Genomic DNA, 18853 nt, shown 5'->3' with positions numbered 1-18853 from the left:
ATTTCTCTCTTTCTCCCTCCCTTCCTATCTCTCTAAAAATAAATAAAATCTTTAAAATAAATAAATAAAAATAAAAATAAAAACTTTTGTGCTTTGAAGAACACCATCAAGAAAGTGAAAAGACAACTCACAGAATAACAGACAATATTTTCAAATCTTATATGTTATAACCCTGGCTGGTTTGGCTCAGTGGATTGAGCGTCGGCCTGCGAGCTAAGTGTCGCTGGTTCGATCTTCCAGTCAGGGCACATCAGAGAAGGAAAACTCTGACTCCAAAAAACCTCCGCTGCCTTGCGGCATACCTCTTCAGGGAAAGGCTAAGGGAGTAAACCCCGACAGAAAATCCGGAGCCGGAGTCCCTAAGGCGGTTTGACGTTGTAGTCAACACCGGCAACTCCTGCGGCGCACCTGAAGCCAAGCTGTATTGACTCCGTCTTTCCCTTGGACCCTTCAGCTGCGAAGAGAGGGGGGGTCTGCTGCATGGGCAACAGCAGACCCTCCATATCACCCTGCCCAGGCTCTGTAGCTTCAGCTTCACTGGAGAGGACACTCCAGCTTCACTGGAGAGGATACTCCAGCGTCATCACAAGATGTCAATTCAACACGGGAGGAGACAGATACCGTGTCACTCCCGAGTCGGACTGCACAGCCATTCTTGGCGGTGCAGATAGACTCTTAAGAAGCTACACCATCGTCTCTCGAGACGGACGGCTGCCGACGACGATATGTTATAAGACTGATATCTAGAATAAAACTCTTATAACTCAACAATAAAAAGATAAACCAGCCCCAACAGGCATGGTTCAATAGGCTGGGCATCATCCCACAAATTGAAAGGTCACCAGTTCAATTCCTGGTCAGGGCATAGGCCTGGCTGAGGCACATGTGGAAGGCAGCCAATTGATATTTCTCTCTTTCATCAATATTTATCTCCCACTCTTTCTCCCTCCCTTCCCCTTTCTCTCTAAATATATATATATATATATATACCAAATAAAAAATGGGCAAAGGATCTGAAGATATTTCTCCAAAGTAGGTGCACTAGTAGCCATAAGAACATGAAACAATATTCAACATCATTAGTCATTAGGGAGATGCAAATCAAAACCACAATAACATACCACTTCACACTCAGTAGGGTAGCTAAAATCCAAAAGAAAAAAGAAAAGAAGAGAAAAGAAAAGGAAAGAGAAAAGAAAAGAAGAGAAAAGGAAGGAAGGAAGGAAGGAACGAAGGAAGGAAGGAAGGGAGGAAGGAAGGGAGGGAGGAAGGAAGGGAGGAAGGGAAAATAACAAGTGTTGGTGAAGATGTGGGGAAATTGCAAGTCTCATATGTTACTGGTGGGAAGTAAAACAATGTAATTGCTTTGGAAAACAGACGCAATTCTTCAAAAAGTTAAATTTAGTTACCATATGACCCCTCAATTCCACATCTAGGTATATGCCCACAAGAAGTGAAAACCTGTCCACACTAAAACTTGTACAAGAATGTTCACAGCAGCATTATCCATAGTAGCCAAAAAGTGAAAATAACCCAAACGTTCACTGACTGAGGAATAGATAACTAACGATATATACATACAGTGGAATTTATTTGGCAATAAAAAGGAATGAAATACTGGCATATACTACAACATGCATAAGCCTTGAAAAACATTATGCTAAGTAAAAGAAGCTGGACACAAAAGGCCATATATTGTATGAGTCTTCTATTTACCAGTATATGATACGCTTAGAATAGGCACATCCATTAGACAATAGGAGCTAGAGGCTGGAGGCAAGGAGAAATGGAGAGTGACTAATATTGGGTATGAAGTTTCTTTTATTTTTTAAAAAGATTTTATTTATTTACTCTTAGAGAGAGGGGAAGGAAAGGAAAAAGAGGAGAGAAACACCAATGCAAGAAAGAAACACTGATCAGCTGTCTCTTGCATGTGCCCCAACCAGGGACCAAACCTGCAACCCAGGCATGTGCCCTGACCAGGAACTGAACCAATGACCTTTCGCTTTGTGGAAAGACGCCCAACCAACTGAGCCACACTGGTCAGGGCGAGTATGGGGTTTCTTTCTGAGGAGAGGAAAACATTCTGGAATTAGACAGTAGTGATGACTGCAAAATTTTATGAATATACCAAAAACCACTGAAATGAAACTTTAAAAATTAAATGAAAAAAAATAAAAGAAGTGAACTTGAATTTAATTTGACAGCCAAGCAGAACAAGCAGGACACATACAACTTTATCTATAGGGTACTAAGGATTCCAGTGTCCAGAGAAAGCTTAAGACTATATTTTGGTTTCAATCTAATGACTTCAAATGAGAAGAGCATTACACTTGCACTTTTCCATAAAAAAAAAAAAAATTAATTATTAAAAAGATTTGATTCCTGATTCCTGGCCAGGTGGCTCAGCTGGTGGAGCACTGTCTCTGCATCAAAAGGTTGTGCGTTCCATCCCCAATCAGAGCACAAACCTAGATTGCAGGTTCCATCCCCATTGGGGAAGCATATGGGAGGCAACCAATCAATGTTTTCTTTCTCTTTCTCTTTCTCTTTCTCTTTCTCTCTCTCTCTCTCTCTCTCTCTTCCTCTCTTCCTCTCTCTCAAGAAAATCAACAAATATATCCTTGGGTGAGGATTAAAAAAACATTTGAATATAAATGTATAAAATAGTTTTAATATTTATATAAATAATGTTACATAAATTATGTATCAATATCAACTTTAAAAATATATAGCATAGATTATAAAATATAGTCAATATACCTATTAAGTCATTAAACCTTTTAAAAATATATTTTACACATAAAAAGTAGTTAATCAAATATTCTGGTTTTCTTTCTAATCCTCAGATATTACTATGCTTCATCTAATTTAGGTTTCCAAATTCAGGTAGAAGATAACCATTAAATTCACTCAGAATAATCTCAATATCAAAATCCTTTTGTTCCTTTTCTTATCTTCTCCTCCTCCTTCCCCTTTGGTTCCAACACATAAAATATATATGTTTTTATTCCTTAAGAAATCAGATCAATCCAACTTTTCAAAAGCAAGAAGGAATGTGATACTATCTAATTGTTGGAACTACCGATCTACTAGGAGGACTAAGGAAGAGTGATACTGAGATAGGAAAAAAAACATACAAATAGCATGCTTCCACTAAGTACCTCAAGTATCATCCTTTGGTTTCTGCTATGTTTAAACTGGTACACTACATAGCTGATTTTCCTAAAACAACAACTAGAACGCAACAACACAACCCACACCTTTCTAACCGCACTTTCCAGTCTTCTCTCTGAAACGAATACCTCATGCATATCACTCACCTGGTCCTTTGGTTTTTGGTCTTTGTTTAGGGGCTGCAGAGACTTTTCTTTTCTTTCCCCAGTGACATCATCAGAGGACCACGTAGGCATTAGGTTTTCAGGCCGAGTGCTGGACTTAGTGTTATCTTGCAGCCTCTCCTTCACTTGAGAAATATTGCATTTACCTTCTAGCTCATTAGAGGCATCTAAGTGTCTTGGCTGATTCTCTTGAACTAACCCATCACTCAAGTCCCTTTCTGCAGGTAAGATGTCAATGTTCACTCTACTGATTGTAGCTAGTGATTCTGTGGTACTGTTCATGTCTGGTCTGTAGGTGTGGGCTTTCAGATTTGCAGGTGTCTTCAAGGGGCCAATGATTATGTGTTCATAATCTTCACCCTGGGTGAAATGCTTCCAAGTTATTATAGCACTCCTCACACCATATAAAGGAATTAATTCAAAATGGAATAATACGTTCCTCACAAAGTTAAACACAGAATTACCATATGACCCAGCAATCCCACTCCTAGGTATATATCCCAGAGAACTGAAAACAGGGACTCAAACAGTTATTTGTGCACCAATGTTTATAGCAGCATTATTCACAATGACCAAAATGTCTATTAGCAGATGAATGGATAAATAAAATGTGGTACACATACAGTGGAACATTATAAGGCCATAGATAGGAATGAAGTTCTGATACATGCTACAATATGTATACAGTAGATCTCAAAAAATGCTAAGTAAAATACACCAGACACAAAAGAATAAATATTGTATGCTTCTACTCATATAAGATACCTAGAACAGGCAAATTCAAAGAGGTTAACAGGGCCTAGAATTAGGAATAATGGAGTTATTGCTTAATGGATACAGAGTTTTTGTTTGGAGTGATGAAAGGGTGTTGGAGGATAGTGGTGATGGTTGCACAAAACTGTGAATATAATTAAGGCTACTATATTGTACACTTAAGATAATTCAATATGGCAAATTTATGTTACATATATTTTAACACAATAAAAAATTAAAAATAGACCAACAACCTAAATATAAGAGCCAAAATTATAGAACTCCTAGAAAGAAACAAAGGCATACATCTTCATGACTTTGGATTCGGCAATAATGTTTAGATATAACACCAAAAGCACGAGCAACAAAAGAAAAAGAAAGAGATAAACTGGGATTCATAAAAATAAAAAAACTTTCGCACATAAAAGGACATTATCAAGAAAATGAAAAGGTAACCTACAGAATGGGAGTTAATGTTTGTAAATCATAAGGGTCTGGTACCCAGAATAAAGAACTCTAAGAACTTAATGACAAAACAAAACAAAACAAAAACCACACAGTTAAAAATGGACAAAGGACTTAGTAGACATTTCTCTAAAGGCAGCATACAAAGGCCAACAAGCTTGTGAAAAGATGCTCTATGTCATTAGTCATTAGGGAACTGCAAATCAAAACTATAATGAGATAACACTTAATATACACTAGCATGGCTAAATCAGACAACCAGAAATAACAAGAGTTGGCAAGGTTGTGGAGAAAATATAACTCTAGTGGGTTGCTAGTAGGAATGTAAAACTATGAAGCCGATAACGAAAACAGTGTGGGGGTTCCTTAAAAAGTTAAAGATAGAATTACTATACGACCAGTATTTCCAGTCCTCGGTATATACCCAAAAGAATTGAAAATAGGTACTTAAACAAATAATTGTACACAAATGTTCATTGCAATAGCCAAAAGGTAAAAAGCACCCATATTCACCAATGAATGAATGGATAAACAAATTGTGGTATATACATACAATGATGTATTATTCACACATAAAAATAAATGAAAGTATTGATACATGCTATGTGGATGAACCTCAAAACCATTATCCTAAGTGAAAGAAGCCAAGACACAAAATGCCACACATTGTATGATTCCATTCATATGGAATATCTAGTATAGGTGAATCCATAAGAGACAGAAAACACAATGGTGACAGTTTTCAGGGGCTGGGTGGGAATGAGGATGACTCCTTCATGGGTATGGGGTTTCCTTTGAGGTGATGTGAAATTTTTTGGAACTAGACAGAGGTGATGGCTACACAACACTGTGAAGGTACTGATGCAATTAATCGTTAACTTTAAAATGGTTAACTTTGTTATATAAATTTCACCTCAATAAAAAAGATGCTTAGAATAAAGTTATCAGAGCACTGACCTCATGAACAGTTTGACAATCCACTTTGGATCCAGTGGGATAAATGAAATCCCCTTCACCAGCATTCTTTCTCTGCAGTACACAATTAATTACACAACAGACTCTCCAGTAAAGTCAAGTCATTTCACATGAAATAATTTGTTTAGAGAACCTATCATTTTAGTGCAGTGTCTAAAACACGTACCCTTTAGAAAGAAACATACCATTATATATGTTTTGGAGCCTTCAGAAGAATGTGGTTCATGGGGAACTACTTCATGATTTGATTCAGTCTTTCCAGAAACCACTGAAGAAAAAGGCCTGGGTTTAGAGTCACCATTTTTAATATTATTTTTGGAGGTTTTTCTTTATGAGGAAGAAGAGAAAAATATATTATCAACATAACAAAGATGAAAGGTATATGAGGAAATGCATGTATGTATAACATTCTCTTACAGAACTGCCTCAATTATAGAGAACAGTCTCCGCTAAAAACCAGGGGCACTCTACAAAACATTTGACCAGTACTCTTTAAAAACAATCAAGGTCATGGAAAATAAAAAATGTTAACACTGTCCCAGACCCAACCTGACTAAGGAGACATGTGGACTAAATGTAATGTGAGAACCTGAATTGAATCCTGGAACAGAAAAAGGACATTAATGGGGAAACTGCAGAAGGCTGAATAAAGTCTGGAGCTTAGTCAACAGTAAGGTGCTGATGATGTGGCTGGGGTTCTTAGTACTAATACGTGCACCATGGTAATGGTAGGAGAAACTGGGTGGCAGGTATACAGGAAGTCCCCATACTAGGCAGGTATATAGAAAGTCGTTGTACCGTCTCTGCAACTCTTCTGGAAACACAAAATTATTCCAAAAGAAGACTCTCTGAGAAATTGCCTCACATACAGAAGTACCAGGATAATTTTTGTTTTTTTCATGTTTACTGATTTTAAAGAGAGGAAGGGAGAGAGACAGAAACATTGATGTGAGAAACATCAATTGGTTGTCCCCCATACACACCCCAATGGGGGATTGAACCTAGGAAAGTGCCCTGACTGGGAATTGAACTCCCAATCTTTTGGCGTAGAGAACAATCCTCCAACCAACTGAGCCCTATCAGCCAGGGCCCAGGATAATTTTCTTCAAGTTTCACATGCTTGTAATACTACCACAACTGCTTTGCTGAGTCTGAAAGTAAAAATGATTGGTATATTCAGTTCTGACTTGCAGAATAAATGTATATAGAAATAAAATCCCCAGTTGTTTTGGTATAACATTTCTACAACTGGGATAAACCTCTGGAAAATTCAAGGGGAGCATGAAGACCAACACTGTGGATGGAAGGCCAAAGTTCTGCTTGGTGGAAAAGAAAGATAATGTAAACAGAGAGATGGTCCTTTCTCCCCTGGGGCCTTGTTAGCACTGCCTCCCAACCTTAATAGGTCTCAAGGCAGAGATCATGAAGGCCTTGTCTAACCCTAGGTCTCAGATTCTGGATAGCTGCTTAGTGAAGGTAGGACTGAAAATCAAAGAAAGGAATTCTTTTACTCTTGAGAATTTATAAGTGAAGAGAGAAGCTTATGAGGGTCTCAGAAATCTGAGCACTGTTTTAGATGTGAATATTATTTTACGTAGTAAATAATGTAATAGGTTTCACAGGTAATCTCTTTTTAATATGGTTTCTAAAACACATATCTTTTTGAAAGAATCATACTCAATATGACTCGGAATCTTCTGATTCTCTACATGGTTGTCTCAATTTCTGATTTTAGCAATTAAGCAAATGTCAATATATGTTCTAATCAAACAATTTCACTTCATGTTTAAAAGAAACTCACCATAAATTTTGCACATGAAAATTATAGCCCTGGCTGGTGTGGCTCAGTGGATTGCATGCTGGCCTGCAAACCAAAGGGTCACTGGTTTGATTCCCAGTCAGGGCATATGCCTGGGTTGCAGGCCAGGTCCCCAGTTGCGGGTGCACAAGAGGCAACCACACATTTATGTTTCTCTCCCTCTCTTTCTCCCTCCCTTCTCCTCTCTCTAAAAATAAATGAAATCTTTAAAAAAATTATAGAAGCCACCCTCTTTTATTCCATCTATATAACCCGACTATTTGCAAGGGAAGTATCTTACGCCTTTGTAGCCTCCAAAAATAAGGAGATTTGGCGCTTTATGTAAGGCTGCCTCAGGATGCTCCTCACAGAGGGTCTTTCTTCAGGCCTTTTGCTCAGCATTATTCTTATCAGTTCTGCCAGCTCTGGGCTATAATCTTTTGGCATTGGTGGCAGCTACAAAGAGAAATAACACCACAATTATGACTAATGATCTTGTGAAGCAAAGTAAATGAAGGTAGAGTTTTCCAATATTTATTTTGTCATTATCCTCATAAACATGAAATAACAAGTATATTAGTCTACAGGAAGCATAGTGATGTCCTGGTTATAACAGCAAGTTGTAAGATTATAAAAGTATATCCTTCAAACCAGCAGTCCCATTTAAGGACTCCCTCTTTCAGAAATAAGGGCATTAGAGTTCCGATCAAGATTATAAAGGTAGTATTTGTCTCCTCCCACAACCACATCAAAACTACAACTAAACTGCATAACAATCATCATTTAGAACCACCTGAAATTTGGCTGAATGGAAGTCCTACAATTAGGGTATTAAAGAGGGAGTATTAAAGAGGAAGCCACACTGAGATTGGTAGGAGGGGCAGAGATGCAGAACAGCCTGGTCCCACACCCATTTGTGGCAGTTTCAACTTGGGAGGGATGTCTCAGCTGCAGTGTGGGTGCCCCTCCTCTGAGGAAAGAGGGGTCCCAGCCGCACACCAGGCACGCCAGCCAAGGGTTCCTGTAAGCAGGAAGAGAAGTCCCCATAACTTCTGGCTGTAAAAACGAGAGGGTTGAGACTGAGGGAAATGGAGTCCCAGGCACTGCTGCGGCAGCAGCTTGAAAGGCACCAGAGACATACTGGAAGGAATTGAATTGTCTGGCATCAAGGCAAGAGCTAGAGGAGCAGCTTTCTCCCAGACAGAAGTGCTTCCCAAAACCCATTGTTCATTTTCTGAGCCCTTACCTCACAGAGCCACAGAGCCAGCAGGTGGGCGCCATAGCTAAAACACCATTCAACCTAGTCCACATTGTTTTCCCCACCCTGGTGATTTCCTGGGGCCCCACCCCGCCCACTATTTGGGCCCATCCAAGCTGTTTCCAGTGGCTTTTCGATACCAATTGCCTGTCATGGCTTATGCTTCAAATTTTCCTAAAATCTCTCAAACGAGCAGCATCTGATCTCAGCAAGCCTTGTACCTCTCGCTAACTGGTCCCAGGCCTGGCACTAGTAGCAGCCAACCTTGGTTCACAGCTTGACCTCAGCAGGGCACCTCCAAACCCAGAAGTATTAGCAGTCATCTGAATATCATTTTGTAGCTCATGTCAGGTGGACCTGGGCATTACAGAGGTGGCGGCTGCCCTTGGCATGCACCTCCCAGGAGGCTCCAGAGCCAGTGCACCAAATAGGCAGCTTCGGACCACACTGAAGACCACCACCCAACCAACTCCACAAGTGATACACTCAAGGGTGGACTCAGTGGGCATCAGAGCCCTACTGAAGTAAGTCCTGCTCTGTGGGTGGGTTCCTGCACAGCTGATCCTCCACAGTGGTCAGAGGTCCTTGGTTGCAGCCAGTCCTTGAAGCTGATTTTCCGGGGGGGGTGGTAAATCCCTCCCATTGACCTGCCAACAGCAATCAACTACAACAGGAGGGTGTACACAGCTCACATAGGAAGTGCACCTCAAATGCCCAGCTTGAGTGGTTGAGGAGGCTATGATATGCCACTGGACCCTACAAAACACCTACTATTGGGTTGTCCAAAAAGTTTATTTTTTCCTGTAAGATGGCTCTACTAGCACTGAGTTGTCTTTAACTTCTTCATTTGAAACAATTTTGTTAAGACTGTATCATTACAGCTGTCATATCAACATGCATTAGAAAAAACTTATCAAAATCGGTGAATTTTTGTGTAGTCATTTTAATATTGAAAATGGAAGAAAATAAGCAACATTTTTGGTATGTTATGCTTTATTATTTCAAGAAAGATAAAAATGTAACTGAAACAAAAATATTGTACAGCATATGGAGAAGGTGCTGTGACTGACTGAACGTGTCAAAAGTGGTTTGTGACGTTTCATGCTGGAGATTTCTCGCTGGACGACACTCCATGGTCGTGTAGACCAGTTGAAGTTGATAGCGATCAAATTGAGACATTAACTAAGAGCAACCAATGTTATACCACATGGGAGATAGCCAACATACTCAAAATATCCAAGCCAATTAAGTTATTGGTGATAATGAAAAAATATGTCTTTTATTTTAGGGAAAAAACTAAAAACTAAATGGACTTTTTGGCCAACCCAATACATTAGGCCACTCTACTAAGCCTAGAAGATGCAGCAGCTCTACCTAATACATAGAAAGAAACACAAGGAGGCTGCCAAAATGTGGACAAAAGAAACAGGTACCAAATGAAAAAAAAAGAACAAAACTCCAGAAAAAGAACTAAACAGAATGGAGACAAGCAATCTGCTAGGTGCAGAGTTCAAAACACTGGTTATAAGGATGCTGAATCAACTTCATGAGAATTTCAACAACATAAAAAAGGACCTGTCAGAAATGAAGGATACACTAACTGAAATGAAGAATAATTTACAGGGAATCAACAGTAGAGTAGATGAAGCTGAGAATCAAATCAGCAATTTGGAATATAAGAAAACAAAAAGTACCCAATCAGAACAGCTAAAAGTAAACCATCCCCCCCTCCCCCCCGCAGAAATGAGTACACTATAAGGAGCCTCTGGGACAACTTCAAGTGTACCAGCATTCACATCATGGGGGTGCTGGAAGGAGAAGAAAAAGAGCAAGAAATTGAAAATCTATTTGAAAAAATGACAGAAAACTTCCCTAACCTGGTACAGGAAATAACCTTACAAGTCCAAGAAGCACAGAGAGTCCCAAACAAGGTGAATCCAAATAGACCCATACCAAGACACATCATAATTAAAATGCCAAAGCATAAAGACCAAGAGAGAATCTTAAAAGCAGCAAGAGAAAAAAAGTTAGTTACCTCCAAGGGAACTCTCATAAGACGGTCAGCTGATTTCTCAACAGAAACTTTAAAGGCCAGAAGGGAGTGGCAAGAAATATTCCAAATGACAAAAAACAAAGACATGAAACCAAGATTACTCTACCCAGCAAAGCTATCCTTTAGAATATAAGCACATATTTCCCAAACAAGAAAAAAAAAAACCTAAAAGAGTTCATCACCACCAAAGCAATGCTACATGAAACGTTAAAGGGTCTCTTTAAGAAGAAGAAAAAAGATAAAAAATATGAGCAATAAAATGGCAATAAATATACATCTATAACAATTGAATCTAAAAAAACAAAGCAAACTAACAAGCAGAACAGAAACAGACTCATAGATACAGAGAACATTTTGATGATTGCCAGATGAGAGGGGGGTTAGGGTGAGGGTGAAAAAGGTAAAGGGATTAATAATTACAAATTGGTAGTTACAGAATAGTCATGGGTATGTAAAATACAGCGTAGGGAATATAATCAATACTACTCTAATAACTATGTATGGTGTCAGATGGATATGAAATTTATTGGGATGATCACTTAGTAAGTTCTGTAATGTCTAATCACGGGGGTGTACACCTGAAACTAATATATAATGTATGCCAACTGTAATTGAAAAAATTTTTAAATAATTTTTTTAAAAAGAAAAGAAGGGCATGAGCTCCTGATGAGTTATGTACCAGGATATTCACTGCAGTATTGTTCTTGAAGTAGTGAAAAACTAGAAACAACTTAAATGTCTACCCATAGGGGACTTATAGAATAGTCTGTGGTACGGCCTTCTAATAAAATTCTAGGTAGCCTCTTAAAAAAATAAAAGATATACCAACCTGGAAAGATGTCCATCATATATTACGTCAAAAAAGTGAGTTGTCTAACAATGTGTACAGCCTGATTCCATTTCAGTTACCTTTTAAAAGTATCTTTGTGTACATGTGCATATATACACTTAAAGTTATATCTGTATAAGACACGAAAAAGCCAGGAAGGCCATGCCCCAAATTGTTAGCAATGGTTATCTACACGGGATTAAAATGGGTAGAAGGGAATTTCACTTTTTTTTAAAAGATTTTATCTATTTATATTTTTTAGAGAGAGCAGAAGGGAAAAGAAAAGAGAGGGAGATAAACACCAATGTGTGGTTGCCTCTAACAGGGAACCTGGCCTACACACCAGGCATGTGCCCCAACTGGGAATCAAACTGGCAACCCTTGGGTTCGCAGGCTGGCACTCAGTCCACTGAGCCATACCAATATTTCTCAAACTAAAAAGTTAAATGAGTCTTGGTGTAATAAAATCTGTAGGTGATTTATAGCATTAAACTTGTTGAGTGGATGCCTGACATTGCAGAGGGCAATTAACCTTATGGAACTAACATATAAAGTTTGTCACTGTGTCACCTATATCATACATAATGCTTTTTGCAATTCTTACTGGTATTAGTGATTGTCATGATTATCAAAGGAACAACAAGTTCAAACAGAGTGAACTCATTAAAAAAAAAGCAAAACGATTTTCATTTACTTTTAGAGGGGAAGGGAGGGAGAAAGAGAGGGAGTGAAACATTGATTGGTTGCCTCTTGCCCCGACCAGGGACCAAACCTGCAACCTAGACCATGTGCCCTAACCAGGAATCAAACCAGCAACCTTTCACTTTGTGGAACAACGCTCAACCAACTGAGCCACACCGGTCAGAGCCCAAGTAAACTCATTTTAAATGGGGCTCATTTAACCATAGCTGCTTAGGAGAAGCTATCAATAGTCTCTCAGGGGACACACATATCCTGTGGCTATGGGTAGTGGTTTTCAAAAAGCCAATCCATTGGAGCCATTAAGCCACTTTTACAAATTAATATTAAGAAATGATTAATTCTTTTTCTTCTAGTTCAAGCTTCCCCACAGAAGGAACCCAGCATTTTTAATTGTCCACCCAATATCAATGATTACTCATTTTTGCCAGTAGCTACTTACAAAGCTGCATTAAATTAACCTTGCTCCAAACAGTTTCAGGATATTCTTTACCTTTCCTTCAATAATCCGATAAACTAAAGAATTCATGTCTTTTGCATTGAAAGCATGCTTCAGGGTGGCCATTTCATAAACACAGCATCCCAGAGCCCAAACATCAGACTAGAAAAGAAAAATAGCGAATAGTTATATGTCAGAAAGTCTTATTTACATTTCTCCTCTTAAAAAAGTAAACACATTTTCCTTAAACCAATTCATAACTATTCTGATGAGCTTTGAAATTATGAATACTGTTCTAGAGACAAGGTGAGCTGGTGTACACAGCTCAATCCTACCTTATAGTTGTAGGGTTTGTTTGAGAACAATTCAGGGCTCATATAGTAAGGTGTGCCAATGAGGGTGCTAGCCATATCACAATGGTTCTCTAACACTCGGGCAATTCCCAGGTCACCCACTTTGATGATATTTGTTCTTGTTAGGAAGACATTTTGAGTTTTCAGATCTCGGTGAAGGATGTGTTTTTCATGTAAATACTGAAAGGAGAAATAAAATTTCATTAAATATAAATATACTTATTTATTTTTATTTATTCCTAACTTCTTATATACCATCAATAATTGGATGAGTTAAATAGTCTTAGTTACATACATATCAAAACACTATTATTTTATTGTCTCTAAATAAAGCCTAATTTACAACTTTCCAAAGTAAAAAAATTGCCCTGCCCTGACCAGTATGGCTCAGTTGGTTGGGTGTCATCCTGCAGAGCGGAAGGTTGCCTGTTTGATTTCCGGTCAGGGCACATGCCTGAGTTACGGGTTCAGTCCTTCTGGTCAGGGCACATATGAGAGGTAACCGATCAATGTTTCTCTCTCACATTTATGTTTCTCCCCTTCCCTTCCTCTCTCTCAAATAAATAAATAATTTTAAAAAATATTGTCCTGTCTGGGTAGCTCAGTTGGTTAAGAGCATCTTACCAGATACATCAAGGTTAAAGGTTCAATCCCTGCTCTGGGCACATACAAGAATCAACCCATGAATGCATAAATAAGTGAAACAACAAATCGATGTTTCTCTCTTTCTCTCTCTCTCTTTATCTCCCCCTCTCCCTTCCTCTCTCTCTAAAATCAATCAGTAAATTAAAATTTTTTTTTCAAACATTAAAAAAGAGAAGAAGGGAAAAAGGCAACAATGGCAACTGTGATGGCAACAACGGCAGTGGAGCAGGCAGTGGGCAGAGTGGGCTGGGCAAGTCCACAACGGTGAACACACTGTTCAAGTCCAAGGTGTGAAAGTCCATCCCACTGGGCCTGAAGTAGGGACCCATTCCCCAGACGCTGTAACTATACTCTGTGACCCATGCTCCCACCTCCAAGTCCCGAAGGACATCACCACAATGTCCACTAAGAGAACTACTTTGTCTGCAAACTCAATGAAAGCCACATGCTACCTTGTGGCCTGACTCAGTGCACCTGGACCCGACCCCCACCTCCGCTTCCCTGTCACCCTTGAGTCCTCTAAGGGTCACCAATGGGCCCGTAACAATTCCACAGAGGAGTACTGAGCACAGACACACCCTGGGCACCTGTGGTTCCCCAAGTGCTCAGCAGCTTCCCAACACACACCTGTGTACTACAGCAGGTATTAAAGGTGGACATTGCTTTAAAGCAAAGTTAAAAAAAATTAAGTTCCATGCATTAATTTGCCCAGCATCCTTCACAATTGTTCATTGATCATTACACCATTTAGTGCTATATGGATCCAGTTAAAACACATGCTTACAAACTCCTACTGAAGGAAGATAAAACAACTTATACAAGCTCCAATGCACATTCCTCTGATTCTCAGATATACAAGTTCACTTTTACTTAGAGAGTATCCTAGAATTTAAACTACAAGATCTGCCCAGTTCCAAAGTATTTAATAAACAGTCTCACTCTTGAATATGTGTATATTACATCACAAACATGTTTTGCATTTCCACTCACTATGGCACAGGTTTAAAGCCCAAATCCCTACAGTTTAGGCATACTAATTAGCTCAACCACCTTTCAGTATGACACAGCTGATCATCTGATATCAAACATGGTCATTCTTTACTATGGAGACTCAGGGCCCTTAAAGTGAACTTCGGTATAAATATTAAAAGGATAGAGAATTGGCTTCCCCTCCAATTAGACATGAAATCCATGTCTACTTCATATCATTGGTTCAGAAATATTCCAATGATACAACACAGGTGGCTGGGTCCACTTCATAAATGGATTTTCAAAAAAATACACTTTTTCCATGTTCACATTTGTGAAAGAATTTCCCTAAAATCCATCTCCCATCCCCCTGTGCCCTTGGAACAAGTAGGATGCTATGAGTCTGGATAGTACCTGCAGAGCCATGGCGATCTGAACAAACCACTCTACCACCTGACTTTCGGGCAGAAGCTGCCCTTTCTGCTCCTTGAGCTTTCGGTACAGATCACCTCCTTCGCAGAAGCCCATGACAATGTACAGCAGACCATCCCCTCCCTCCCATGACTCCTTGTAGGTGACAATATTGGGGTGCTTCAGCTGAGACAAGAGCTGGGCTTCCTGTTCAGCGGCTCGCCGCTCTCGGCTGGAGGCATTTCGGAGGTTCAGTTTTTTGATGACATACTACAAAGAAAACACATATTTTTATGATGTACAAATAAACATACAGTTTTATAGGTTCAGAAGTATTTAGGGTTCTCCTGAGTGTCCTCAAAACTAATCTTCTGGAACATGTCCAATAACTTAGTCATTTTGTTATTCACAAAGCACAAAATTGGAAAAAAAAAAAAAACCCATTTGCTACCACTAACTACTTTTTACAGGTTAGACTTAGAGCAGGGTAGAAGGGGTCACAAAAAATTTCTGCAGACAGAATGGATCTATGTGTTGCACTAAGTACTCAAAGGGATCCATAGTCAGATGAGGTTAAAACTCACTGATCCTCAACATGCAAAAGTATTACTACTTTTAAAAAAATCAATATCCTCTCACACCTAATACACAGCCCTCACTCTAAAGACTATACAACTCATTACTTAACAAACACACATATAAATGTGCTTTGTAAAATGTAAACTACTGCTCAAATGTGAGGGGCTATTATTACAGCTAGAACCCCATACTTGACTCAGAAAGACCAATGACCACCCCCTCCACCTGAGTGACCAACTCCTGAGACAAGGCAGAACAGGTGAGAAAGGCTTATACTTAGGGAGATATCTCTAAGCTTGTCTGCAGCAGTCTCATTGTGTTGGTGTAATTATTAATGGCACCTCCTTTAAGTTTCAAACTTGTCCCGGTTTGTACATTAATCGCCCTATCTCTATAAACCACATTAAAAACTAGCTCCTTATCCTGAGGCTGGGGTAAAGAGTTTTAAGCAAAGGAGTGACATTAGATGTAAGTGTTAGAGCAATCACTAAGACTGCAGTGAAAGTGATTGATTGGAGAAGAACAAGTCATGCGGCAGGGAGGGCCAGTGGGAAGCCCTGACAATAGTTTACCTAGAGATAATGATGTCCTGGATTGGGGTAGTACCAGTGGAGGTGGAAAAGAGCCTGCTGGCTCAGTGGACAGGTGACTGGGAACGGGAGAAGAGGGGAGTCAAGAATGACTCCCAAGTGTCCAGCATGAGCAGCTGGCTGGTTGGCAGGTGCTACTCGCCGGAACAGGGATCATGAGCGAAGGCTTGGCGGGAAGGTGAGGAGTTCTTTTAAGTGACTCCAGTAGTCCCGGAGTCCTAAGTATGGGGCCTGTCATTCAAGGAGTAACATTTGCCAGGCGCTCTGCTGGGTCCTGGAAATGCATGATCTCATGCGATTGTTGAGTGTGGGAGCAAGAGTGCAGATGAAGCACACCAATTAAAACTACAAAGAAAAACTACAGGGTGTTCGTTCAGGGTGCAAATTACAGGAAGGTACGGCCTGTCTTGGTCTGGGATACTGGCTCAAAGTAAACGCCATCCCAGGTGAGTTCCCTTCAGCCACCCCGGGGCCTAACATTTGGATGGCGCCCTCGGCGAACCCCTGCGTGCCCCACGCCCCCAAATGGGCCGCTAAACTCCGCCGACCTGCCTGCCGTCCCGCCGGTGCCTCACGAGCGTCACCTCCCCGTAGCTGCCCCTGCCCACGACTTGTAGGTAGCAGTAGGCGTCCAGGGGCATGTTCCCGGCGCCGGGCAACAGTCGGCGTGCGGCGGTGACGGCCGAAGGCAGAGCAGCGGGCCACAGCGAGAGGCCCAGCTCATGCCTGAGAAGCTGCCGTGACCGCGGCTGCAAAGGTGGTCCGGCCCCGGCGCGAGTGCGAAGACCGAGCCGATGGCGACGCCGCTGCCATAGCGATCTCAGTCGGCGTAGCTCCGCGCATGCTCTGGCGGTCCACGCGGCTCCACAGCGGCGCCGCAGCCTCCGGAGGATCAGCCATAGAGCCGAGGTGCCAGGCAGCCAGAGCGTCTCCGCCGGGGCCAGTGCGCACTCTCAGCTCCACCGCCGCGACCTTCCGGGTTGCTGGCAAAAATAGTCAAGGAGGCTTCTGTTCATTGAGCACTTGTTCCAAGTGCTCTGCAAGTATTGGCCATTTGTTTTGCAAATGTTTATTGACCGCCTACCTTATGCCTGGGCGACAAACTCCCTGGTCTCCTTGAGATCGCATTCTAATTGCGGTGGGAGGTAGTGACGGACTCCATAGACTCTTACAAGTAACATTTGGGTTTTTTTTTTTTTTACCAATTTGTCACATGTCTATATGCATCCAGCAATCCGTCTTATTTTTTACTCATTTCAAAGTGAATTGGATATATCAGTACGCTTCACACCTAAACACTTCAGCTTATGCATTGAAAAGTGCAAAGAACTCCCTAAGGACTCCATCCATTCCCCTGCACTAAGTGAGTTTACCTGATGCCCACCCGCTTCTAACAATTTAAGGTAGTGTCCCTAGGAGGGCCCTGGCCTGCCAATGAAAACTCAAAGCTACCAAAAGAATTCATTGTTTGCTCCACCCAATACCTCCCTCACCTAGAGTATTTACTTAAAAAAAAAAAAAGCTTGCAGTTGTAAAGCTGTGAGAAACGCTCACAATAAAACACCAGACACAGGACTTGAGCAGCCAAGCGAGGCATTTATTCACGGGTCTGCAGAGCCGCGTGCAGCACCTGCCAGAAGAATGTGCGCCTGAAGTAGACAAATAAAACTGGTTTTACCCCTCCCCTCTCCTCCCTCCGTTTCTCCACTACTGGTTAATCCAGATTCACAATCTAATGCAATTAACTACTTAACTCAGGGTGTAATTAACTAAAGGTAATCTAGTTATAGATCTATTGCCAACTTATTTGTAAAGTTATCTAGCTAAATCTTCCCATTTCTGTTAGGTGATAACAATCTTCCTACTTTTGATCCCAGAGATATGTGTGAGGAGCTGCAGAATGTCATTTCCTTGCCCCTTTTCCATGATTCATTTATTAATTATCTCCTACTGGTTTGAATCACTGGCTTGCTTCTTTATCCCTAACAAAGCCTTACTGTTACCTTTGAGGTAATAGATATATTATCTTCTACAATCCAGGAGTGTATTTCTCAAGGACCTGACTTCATCTCCTTGAAATGTAGAATTTCTTCTACCTACATCTGACAACCTATTTTTTCCCAGTTGGGGGCAATATTGCCCCTGTTGAAAATACATAATATAGAGCATACTGTTACCCCAGAAAGTTAATTCATGCTCTGTCCCAGTTAGTCCCCAGCCTCCTCCCAGAATCAAATACACTAGTTCATTTTGAAACCAGAAAAGCCAGTGTTCATGCTGCCTGTCATCTACCAGATCCAATAAGCAGAGACAGGGATTGAATCTTTATGGGCACTTCATTCAGATGGTCAGCTGTTGAAAACCCCAACCTATAAGAGATGCCCTGATGTCGCGGATGAAATGAAGACTTCCCAGGCAGCTTGTGCTAGAGGAGAGAAGGCCAGTGAATGTATAAGAGACAAATGCCTTAATTGCATTCCTCCAAGGTCTTTTATTGAGTGCAGTAAGCTTAAGGGCATATAGCATGCAAGTAAAGCTCATCAGTCAATGTTAAACAGTGCTGATTACAGAAAAAAAGATATTGTACAGGGATAAAAATTGAAGGAACTTCAGATCTCCCTCAGGTCAAGGTGTGTTGGACACAATGATTTCAAGTGGCCATAAAATAGGGAGGGTGAATTCATTTTGAGTTTAAG

The 18853-nt window shown here is 40.6% G+C and overlaps 1 protein-coding gene across 5 annotated transcripts in view; it reads right to left on the bottom strand.

The window, feature by feature from the left end:
* The window catches only part of NEK4 (NIMA related kinase 4), a 46642-nt gene extending 29640 nt beyond the window's left edge, over nt 1–17002 (bottom strand). For 3 of the 5 annotated variants that reach the window (XM_090284046.1, XM_090284049.1, XM_090284047.1), the window contains exons 1-8: nt 16706–17002; nt 14992–15258; nt 12946–13143; nt 12665–12772; nt 7634–7788; nt 5720–5861; nt 5517–5588; nt 3324–3701 (exon numbers count right to left, since the gene is read on the bottom strand). In XM_090284046.1, coding sequence (XP_090140172.1) covers nt 3324–3701; nt 5517–5588; nt 5720–5861; nt 7634–7788; nt 12665–12772; nt 12946–13143; nt 14992–15258; nt 16706–16798 — 1413 coding nt within the window. In that variant the 5' untranslated portion in view covers nt 16799–17002. The remainder of the gene's footprint in view (nt 1–3323; nt 3702–5516; nt 5589–5719; nt 5862–7633; nt 7789–12664; nt 12773–12945; nt 13144–14991; nt 15259–16705) is intronic. The other 2 variants (XM_090284048.1, XM_090284050.1) reach the window with 2 other exon arrangements.
* Nucleotides 17003–18853: the final 1851 nt, after the last annotated feature.

Source organism: Furipterus horrens, unplaced genomic scaffold (assembly GCF_987537825.1).
Source record: "Furipterus horrens unplaced genomic scaffold, mFurHor1.1.pri manual_scaffold_7, whole genome shotgun sequence".
NCBI classification, from domain to species: domain Eukaryota; kingdom Metazoa; phylum Chordata; class Mammalia; order Chiroptera; family Furipteridae; genus Furipterus; species Furipterus horrens.
The sequence above is the reverse complement of the archived record's forward strand: the minus strand, read 5'-3'. Positions and strand labels throughout refer to the sequence as shown.